The sequence below is a fragment of the Bison bison genome, unplaced genomic scaffold, assembly GCF_000754665.1.
Source record: "Bison bison bison isolate TAMUID 2011002044 unplaced genomic scaffold, Bison_UMD1.0 scf7180017864371, whole genome shotgun sequence".
NCBI lineage: Eukaryota > Metazoa > Chordata > Mammalia > Artiodactyla > Bovidae > Bison > Bison bison.
The window spans coordinates 1,969,371-1,979,579 of NW_011494943.1; the positions used below are offsets into that span (position 1 = coordinate 1,969,371).

At 47.9% G+C, this 10,209-nt stretch overlaps 1 protein-coding gene across 3 annotated transcripts in view; it reads right to left on the bottom strand.

Annotated features, from left to right (window-relative positions):
- Window positions 1-10,209, bottom strand: part of ABCA6 (ATP-binding cassette, sub-family A (ABC1), member 6) — a 68,022-nt gene that overhangs the window by 4,265 nt on the left and 53,548 nt on the right. For 2 of the 3 annotated variants that reach the window (XM_010856076.1, XM_010856075.1), the window contains exons 30-39: window positions 9,473-9,550; window positions 7,954-8,045; window positions 6,283-6,400; window positions 5,140-5,257; window positions 3,499-3,590; window positions 3,075-3,253; window positions 2,216-2,291; window positions 2,048-2,142; window positions 783-902; window positions 242-382 (exon numbers count right to left, since the gene is read on the bottom strand). In XM_010856076.1, the coding sequence (XP_010854378.1) occupies window positions 242-382; window positions 783-902; window positions 2,048-2,142; window positions 2,216-2,291; window positions 3,075-3,253; window positions 3,499-3,590; window positions 5,140-5,257; window positions 6,283-6,400; window positions 7,954-8,045; window positions 9,473-9,550 (1,109 nt within the window). Of the gene's footprint in view, window positions 1-241; window positions 383-782; window positions 903-2,047; window positions 2,143-2,215; window positions 2,292-3,074; window positions 3,254-3,443; window positions 3,591-5,139; window positions 5,258-6,282; window positions 6,401-7,953; window positions 8,046-9,472; window positions 9,551-10,209 lie in introns of those variants that run through there. The other variant, XM_010856077.1, reaches the window with a different exon arrangement.

Here is a 10,209-nt window from a genome sequence, read left to right on the forward strand (position 1 = left end):
AGCCCGGGGGCCCAGCCTTGGGTGGCCGCGGAGGCCCAGGCCGGTATCCCCAGGCCTCCCTGGGGGGACACATCTTCCTGGGGACTCTCACAAATCTCCTATGATCGGGAAGACTTAAATCTGTTTCTGAGGTCCCTCCCTTGATGCTGAAGTCTAATCGCCCTGAAGTGCTTGCAGAGCAGAGAAGGAACTGCGGATGGAAAAAGCCAACCTGCTCCTCCACAACCAAGAGTGGCTTCACCTTTCCTGCAGGGCGGCCCGAGGGAACAGCCTCAGGACCTCCGTGTGGACCGACATCCCCTGGGAAGCCTCCTTCAGTTTCAGTTCCAGAATGTAATCCTTGCCGAGGCTGTTTTTCAGGTGTTGGATGGAGCCGATGCATCTGCGAACAAGAAGGAAGACACGCTGGGAAAATCTCACCCCTGGGATTTTATCCTGTTATTCTTAAATTTCAGATGTAGGGAAAGGGGTCCCTGAGGGAGGGGGGAAGAGTGTCAGCTGGTTACAGGGGTTTTGCCCTTTTCATGTCGTTGCTGTTTTAGTTGCTAAGTTGTGTCCAGGTCTTCGAGAGCCCAGGGACTGTAGTCCGCCAGGCTCCTCTGTCCATGGGATTCTCCAGGCAAGAATACTGGAGCAGGTTGCCATTTCCTTCTCCAGGGGATGGTCCAGAACCAGGGATCCAACCTGCATCTGGATTCTTTACCGCTGAGCCACTGGGCAAGCTTAGCCCTTTCACAGCAAGTCTCGTTTAGAATTCCAGGGCAGGCTTGGCCGGCACCCACCTCAGCCTCCCGGACACCATGATGGCCACGCGGTCGCACACGGCCTCCGCCTCGGCCATGGAGTGGGTGGTCAGCAGGGCGCCCCTCGCCGTGTTTCTAACGGCTCTCTGGACCGTCTGCCTGAATGAGCCCCAACAGTAACGCCGTATTTTAAAAGGGTGAGAAAAAAGAGAGACGGAAGGGAAATTTTATGGATAAAATACAATTCATGAATCATATTTAAATCGTAAATTTAAAAAAACAAACAGGAAAATGTGATTACTTAGAAGGTTTTGGTAAAAGTTTTTAGGTGTTTTTAGGTGTGTTAATGGCATTCTGGTTAAGTTAAAAGAAAGAAAATTTCATTTTTTTAGCAGAAGTTAATCGAAATGTTTATAAACGAAGGATATGCTGCCTAGCATTTGCTTCAAAATAATTGGAAAGCAGCAAAAGGAAGTAGGTAGAGGCAAAGACGAAGAAAGATTGGCCTTACATGGAGAACATTTGGCTTAATAGAGTCATAGATGATTCTCTTTCCATTTGTATAAAATTTCCATAACAAAGTTCTTTTAAAAAGTTGGGAAAATACTGGACAGACACAAATATGAAAGTGGGTTGGAGGATTTTATAACTCCAAATATAAAGTTCTCGATAGGAACATAAGAAGAATTTAAAAACTATTAAATGAAAATCTATATCAACAAATTTAACAGGTTAGGTAAAGGCAGCGGAGGACGGGGGTCGAAGCAAAGGAGGAAAATGTATTAGCAAGCTAACAGTTTCTAAGGAAAAAGTTACAGACATCTCAATAACTGGCAAAATTAATCTACATTCCAAATCGCAAGACCTAAAACGCCAGCAAGATCCTGAGAGGTTCTCTAACTCCACTCGAACGCCGCTTGAAGCTGGTGCCCTATGAGGGGATGTGCTGCTCAGTTGCTAGGTCGTGTCCGACTCATTGCAACCACACGGACTGCAGCCCGCCAGGCTCCTCTGTCCATGGATTCTCCAGGCAAGAATACTGCAGTGGGTTATCATGCCCTCCTCCAGGGGATCTTTCCGACCCAGGGACCGTACCCCTGTCTCCTACATCGGCAGGCCGGTTCTTTACTGCTGAGCCACCAGGGAAGCCCCTGAGAGAATCTACTCGTTAAACACTGGTTTCCCGGGTACTGTGAGTTGTCTCCGCTCAGCTAGCGGGTCAGTGGATCTGCTTCTCCAAGGTCAGCTTAAAAACGCTCCTTTCACAGAAGGCCCCTCCTCCTGGCCCTGCGAGGGCTGCTCACCACAGCTGCTTCTGCTCCGCGGGGTCCAAGCCTGTGGACGGCTCATCCAGAAGCAGGATGGGTGGGTCTCCCAGGAGGCTCAGCACAAAACACAGCTGCAAGGCAGAGACACGGGCTGTTCCTGCCGCCGCCCGCCACCCACAGAGGAAGCCCGCGGGACACACGCACCTTTCTGGCGGCCCCTCCCGATAACTTCTGCACGGGAACGTCCAGCTGTTCGTGCAGCCTGAAGGCGTCCACCAGCCTGGTGGGAAACAGGGCCAGACGGCGAGATCAGGAAAGGACGTGGGGAGAAGGATGACCAGACGCAGGGGTGACGGCCCTGGGGTCCTCCTCGGACCATCACTCTCAGAACTGACCGTCGACGCAACGCTGCAGAGCAATTCTCCCCCAATTAAAAAAAATTTTTAAATCTACTCTGAACATGAAAGATTTACATCTCATAAAAAATTGTAAAACCTGAATTCTCATGAAATAGACGATTATTCATTCACTTAAAATTTTTTCAATTTATTCTGTTGAAGTGTAGCTGGTTTACAATGTTGCATTAATTTCTGCCGTACAGCGAAGTGAATCAGCTATGCCTGTCACATTCCTTTTCACGTTCTTTTCCCTCTGGTCTAAGCCAGGATACTGAACAGAGTTCCCCGTGCTGCACAGTAGGACTCTGTTACTTATCCTTCTATGTGTGAGAGCTTGCACCGCCAGGCCCAGACTCTCTCGCCGTCCCTCCACATCTCGGGCTCCTGGGGAAACACACGTCTGTCCTGTGCGTCTGCTCCTGTTTCTTCGCTAAGTTTGTCTGCGCCCCAGTTTAGATTACGTGTAAGTGATGCCCTCTGTATCACTGGACACGGACAGCTATTCTACGCTGTTACCTTTTAAAGGTCCCCCGGCCGGGGTGCAGGGTTTGGCCCCTGGCCCCCACCCCCACTCAACCCCTGCTGCTCCCGGAAGATGGAGATGTCCCCCTACTCCCCACTCCTTGTCAGCGACGGCACAGAGGAGCCTCATGGGCGCACAGTACCGTGAGATGGCCATGTGGGCGTCCGCTCGCCGCAGCCCTTTCACGGCAGCAAACACCTCCAGATGCTCGCGCGTGGTCAGGCTGGGCCACAGCACGTTCTCCTGGGGACAGTAGCCCAGGAACCGGATGCTGATGTCCCCCTGCTGATCCGGATCCGAACCGTACCCCGTCAGCTCCACCTGAGAAAGTGTGCTGGTTTCAGAAACGTGCAAGCCCGTCTTCAGCCACGTGATTCCTCAAGAAACTGACTTGTGACTAACGAATGCCTCGAGTTTTTGAACATGGAAGAAATATTACAGCAGTTACCCCGTATATTTATTACAGAAAACTACTTAAACTACTCACAGTACAGCCTCACAAGGACATCACCTCTACTACAGCACGTCTATTTGGGGAACGGAAACCTCATCTTCATTTGCACTACCTCTCCAGCTGTTGGCGTCATCATCCCAGATATCATTCTAACAGATGAACTTTTACCAGCGCCATTAGGTCCCAGCAACCCCAAAATTTCTCCTGAAAGAGAGGCACCCGCCATCAGTATTGAAGTAAAACAATAACATAGATCTGCTTCTTCAGCAACTTTCTGAGATACATGTTCATCTCCATTGCCATTTTGAAATTTATATATGTAATTTGTGTTGCCAAAACATGTGCTTTAGCCCCTATAATTATATAAAACATTTTGGAAAAAAAGCTTAGAGACTGACATTTGCTGTCCATACTTGGGTCTTTTTTCAGATTACTCTTCCAGTGGGAAAAGGTGCCCATAATTTTTTATAGGGCGGACGGCTGGCCTGCTGAGGACCTAAGCAATTCCTAAACCCGGGAGTCAGGCGCCTTTCCTCCGTCGCAAACTCCACCACCTGTGCCTGAGTCATTATCATCTTTCATCTGAGATGGTACGATGATATGAAAGCCTCTTAACTTGTCCACTACCCAAATTCATGGACAAATAATAGCCAGGGTGAAACATTTTTCAAAGTATCAATTAAATGGTGACAAAAACCCACTAGAGGCATTCTGCTCAACTGGCCTGAAATCTAAACTCTGCTGTGGTTCACACTGGACCCCGTGGGCCCTGCTTGCCTCTGAGAGCATCCCTTCCGTTCACAGAGCATCTGCTGGTCTCTCTGAGTGCCTCACCCACTCCAAAGGCATGCCTGGGTCTGAACCCTCGCTGTTTCCTCCATCTGGGATGCTCTTATCTCTGCACGCTAACATTGCTGGTACCTTCTTATCGCCTAGTGCTGAGCTGTGCCAAGTTGCTTCGGTCGTGTCTGACTCTGTGTGACCCCACGGACTGCAGCCTGCCAGGCTCCTCTGTCCATGGGTTTTTCCAGGCAAGAATATTGGAGTGGGTTGCCATGCCCTCCTCCAGGAGAATCTTCCTGACCCAGGGACTGAATCCAAGTCTCTTATGTCTCCTGTATTGGCAGGTGGGTTCTTTACCACTACACCAACTTGAAGCCTGCTATCACCTGGATTTTGGCTTAACTGTCTCTGCTCAAGAAAAGTCTTTCCTAACCCTAAGCTTCCCACTAAAGAATCCACCTGCAGTGCATGAGACCTGGGTTCAATCCACGTGTTGGGAGGATCCCCTGGAGAAGGGAATGGCAACCCTCTCCAGTATTCTTGCCTGGAGAATCCATGGACAGAGGAGCCTGGTGGGCCACAGTCCATGGGGTCACAAAGAGTCAGACACGACTGAGCAACTGAGGCTTTCAGACTCCAACCCTAAGTGAATGTGGCCCCGAGTCACTCAGGTCATTTCACAGATTTGAATGTTCCCCACAGAACCGGCCAGTGTGACATCTGAAACCTCTCTTGATAAGTCATTTCTGTTTACTGACCCCTCCGGGGATGTAAAAGCTATGAGGTCATGCATTTGTCTATTGTTTCATAATTATATTTCCTGATTCTTAAACAGCCCCTGGCACACTCAAAAAAACATATGTTGAATGAGTGAATGAATGCTTCAGCGAGTACAACGGTGTTGATAACCTCGATGTTCAGTGGGTATTTCTAAAAATAATGGCAAATTTAAGCAGTGACTGTTCCGGACCTTTTTTAACACAGAAGGAGACATTTCGCACTGCGGTCTTCTTCCTCCTTCTTGAAAAGCACCGTTTCTTCTGGCCTGCATACTCTTTGTGAAGACAGCTAGCAATTATGACTGGTTTCTGGAACACAGAACAGAGTGATTTTCCTCTTAAGCAGCAGTCACTTTTCATTTCTATGCTCTGCCTCCTGGCACCTCTCTTGCCCCCCGTCATGAACCAATCCATATTTGCGTTGAGGGCAATCCACATTGCTTGTCTCAGATGTAACATGCTGGTGGATGTTGACAATACTTCTTGCTAAAAGCAGATGAATGAATAAAGAATATATATGTATTACTCAGCCATAAAAAGAGTGAAATCAGGTCATTTGCAGCAACATGGATGAACCTAGAAATGATCACACTAAGTGAAGTTAAGTCAGAAAGATACAGACAGATATCATATGAGATCACTTACACATGCAATCTAAACTACAACACAAATAAACTTATCTATGAGACAAACAAAAAATAAATGGACTGAGTAAACAGCATCATTTCAGGCTGGCTTCTTGTCTTCCAGTAACAGAAATATCTAGACTCATGTGAACACCTCCCACATCAAAATCAAAGAGTAATCCTTAAAATCTTAGTCTCTACCCGACATTCTATAACAAATCTCACGTAAATTCTTTGACTCATGAGACTGGGGGTTTGAAATTGCAGCTCTATATATCTAAGGCCATTTTTCTCAAACAAACAAGATGAAACCAGTGTGATTTGCATTCTTCTTTGAGCATGAAGGACTTCGAAAGAAGTGCCTGCATGTTTAGGAACTGCTTAAGTGCATGGTTTCCCAGGTGGTTCTGTGGTAAAGAACCCGCCTGCAGTGCAGGAGATGCAAGCGATGCATGCGATGCAGGTTCCGTCCCTGGTCGGGAAGAGCCCCTGGAGGAGGAAATGGCAGCCCGCTCCAGTGTTCTTGCCTGGAGAATCCCAGGGACAGAGGAGCCTGGCAGGCTGCAGTCCATGGGGTCGCAGTCAGACACCACTGAGCGCGCACACACACCCAACTCCAGACTTTCTAAACAAAACCCAGCACATCAACCTCGATTCCTGAGTTCCCGAGCATTCCATTAACACCCATTTTGACACTTGAATCCCTACCTCCTCTATTGATGTGTTCAGGGCGGTGGCTGTTCTTATTCTTTCTGCTTGAACATCTTCGTCTTCACCTATAGGTTCTTCTGCATTTGAACGAGCGTCTCTGCTTTGGGGGGAAATTCTACAGAAAAGATGAAACACACAGCATGTGGGTTTTTTTGCTAGGTGTCAAAGATATATCAAACATCAGCTTCTCTAACTATCCCTTCCACTCCCTGCCATAGACTTGAACACCCAGCTATACTTAAAACAGGTAACCAGCAAGCTCCTACTGCAGGCACAAGGAGCTCCGCATCATGTGGCAGCCTGGACGGGCAGGGGGCTTGAGGGGGAGCGGATACAGGTACGTGCTGGGGGGAGTCGCTTTGCTGCTCACCTGAAACTATGGCATTGTGGTCGGCTACACCATAATGCAAAGTGAAAAGCTAAAAAAAACCCAGCTTCTCTGTGATTTCACCACGGTCCTTTCAGCACACTGGTGATGAGGCCGACTGTGAACGGTGAGTCTTCTTTTGCCAGGAACGCCCACCCCTGCAGCCGAGTCCCCTCCTTGTGCTGCTGCTGTTCTCCTGAGTGTCTCTGACCCTTTCAAACTTCTCAGCAAGTACTGCCGCTGCTTTAAGAATCAGGTCCCGTGTTCTTCTCCACTGACGCTGAGCCCGTGTGGTCCCCTGCGTTCTTCTCTGCTGACTCTGAGCCCGTGTTACTCAAGCCCAGGATCTGCCTGGTACCCTTCCCTGTTTGGAGCTTCCCTGGTGGCTCAGGATCTGCCTGCAGTGCCGGAGACCTGGGTTCGATCCCTGGGTGAAGACTCCTGGAGAAGGAAATGGCAACCCGCCCACTCCAGGATTCCTGACTGTTGACCCTTACTAGAGTCTCCCCCTGCTAAAACACTTGAGTCGTGCTGCCGAACCAACTCCATCCTATCGCTCTGGTCAGGCACACGTGATCCTCTTGAGTGGGAAAGGGCGTGCCCGAGTTCTCACTAAAACGCTTTTCTTAGCGTACACACTTTACTGAAGTACAGTTGGCTCACAATGCTTCAGGCGCACAGGAGGTGGCTCAGTTACACGTACATGCGGATATTATGTTTCAGATTGTTTTCCCTTGTTACTTATTATAAGATACTGACCACAGGTCCCTGTGCTATACAGTAAACCTTTCTTGCTTACAGAATATCTATCTTTTTTAGTTAGAAATCTAGCATTCTATTCATACTAAGTCAAACAAGTATTTGAGTTCTCATTAAATTTTTGAGAGCTTGAAAGCTCCCTTCAGCTAATTAATGGCAGAACTCTGCCTGGTAGGGGTGATTTAGTCACTAAGTCGTGTCCGACTCTTGCCACCCCATTGACTGTAGCCCGCCAGGCTCCTCTGTCCTTTGGGATTCTCCAGGCAAGAATACTGGAGTGGGTTGCTGTTTCCTTCTCCAGGAATTCTTCCTGACCCAGGGATCGAACCCAGGTCTCCTGCGTTGCAGGAAGATTCTTTCACCAACTGAGCTACAAAGGAAGCCTCTGCCTGGGTATCCCATTTCCTGGCAGTTCAGCCAGAAATCTGCTGACCACGCTATTTATACTGTTAATACAAATCAGCATTAAGAGGTTGGGGTGCAGCCACTCCCTAGGAATATTAAAATGCAATATTAAGTATGAAATTAACTTTTATCCCAACCTGAAAACAGGATCCTTTTGCATTATTTTCTTTCCACATTTTGCTTCTAGGCATCGCAGGACAAACATGAAGAGCAAAGCCTGGAAGTAAGGCTAGGAGCAAAGAAACAGTTACACGGAGGGATGAGTTCACATCAGAAACATCTGAATCGTAGTTTGGGTCTTTTGTCTTCAGACAAAACAGTCATGAAGCATTCATACAGATCAGTTCTATAGTAACAATCCAATTCGGGGAACCCGCCTCCTGTCTTTCTTCCTGTTGTACAACCTACATCTGGTCTGGCAGCACGTGTGACCTGCTTCTCTTTTCAAAGTTACCCAGAACCTAGGGCTGCTCCTCACTCTGCCGGGCCGTAATCACTGACAGTAACACCGCAGCCCCTGGCTGTGGGTCTCTCTTCTTCCCTTGCCCCAAACATCTACTCTCAACAGAGCAACGGGAGCTGTATTTTGAGCATAGATCAGATCACAGCACTTCCCTGAAAACTCCGCTGGCTGCTGGCTCTCACAAGGAAGATAAAAGTCCTGGACATGACCCAGGATCACCGAGCCACCCACTCTGCTCACCCACACTCAGCTCGGTTCTCTCTGTGACCTTCACTCTCCCCTGTGGCTACCCTGCCCCAACCACCTGGCCACCTGCCTGACCCTGGATCAAGCCAGGGTCACTTTTCTCCCTGCTCTGGGAATATTCCTCCCCGTGATGTCCCCACAGCTTGCTTCCTTGCCTCCTGCAGGTTTTTATTTTTAAAGTCCATCCATCTCACACAGCATGTTATTTATTTAGTTTATTATCTGCCTTCTTCCACCAGAATTTAAGCCCCATGAGGGCAAGGACTACTATTTTTGATCTATGCCTAGAAAAGTACTGCCATATATGCAAAGACACTAATTTTCTTCAGCCCATATACACCAGTATAATCACTTTCCCTTCTCATTTTTTTTTTAACTTTTGCTTTGTTTATCTCTAATTGCACAGGATTTAAGTTGTATTGCATGGGTTTCTTTACAAATTCCCAAATTTGGAGGGGGCAGTAGATAGGATAAATAAGAAAATCTAATTTTATACTGCATCCTAGATTTACACAGTCTATTCATGCATATAAGAAGTAACTAGAACGTAGAATCATATCTGAATGTAATTGCTTTCTCTGCTGCTGCTGCTAAGTCGCTTTAGTCGTGTCTGACTCTGTGCGACCCCATAGACAGCTGCCCACCAGGCTCCTCTGTCCCTGGGATTCTCCAGGCAAGAACACTGGAGTGGGTTGCCATTTCCTTCTCCAATGCATGAAAGTGAAAAGTGAAAGTGAAGTCACTCAGTCGTTCCCAACTCTTAGTGACCCCATGGACTGCAGCCTACCAGGCTCCTCCGTCCATGGGATTTTCCAGGCAAGAGTACTGGAGTAAGACTATATTAAAAACACTTTCAAAGCGGCCCACTTCAGACAAGACCAAAGATTTACTACAGTAAATGATAACCCCCAAAAAAAGTAGGCAATGAGGTAGAAAAGCCGTCTTACTATTAGGCACACTAGAAAGTCAGCTGCACTCAGGTCATAATTTGCCTCTTGATATTTTATCCAGTATCGATGGATTCTCTGCAAAGACCAAAAAAAAAAAAAAGGCTCACTGGAAATTCATCAGCGTTCTTATTTGCATTTAATTAACACGGAATTTTACATATGGAGATTTCCCTCATTAAGTTTGATTCCCCCTTTGTGCCCTGGTGACAAGCAATTCCCCACAGAGAAAAGAGAGGACCCCTACCCAACCCTGCCTGCCTCTCCAAGGAGGTGACCTAAGTCTGTCCATCTCTTCTATTTTTCCTTGCTATTTTGGTTTAATGTTTGCTGACCGTCCACTCAAGCATAACAGACAGAGGGGTCTACAGTGTGAATGATTCTAGGGCTCCACCTTCTTTGCCCTAAATGGCCCCAGGAGCCGTCCTGGGTCCCAGGGGTGACTGTTTCCACCACAATAATTAGTCCCATCCTGTGATTCTTTCTTCATCAGCGACATGTTCAGAAACCACTCATTCCTTCCCAACCGTGTGTGACACACGTGGATTGGTATATTTCGCCTCACAGGGCGACTTACATCTCAGGAGAGAAACGCTTTGCGTGAAGGAATGAGTTTGCAGTAGGGAATTCCAGGCAGTGCCAGTGAAGGGAAAGGATATTTTGCAGCCGACTTCCCCGGTCCCTGGGAGCACATGGGGTCAGGGGAGCCCTCCGACTCCCTTTAAGCCACCACCTCC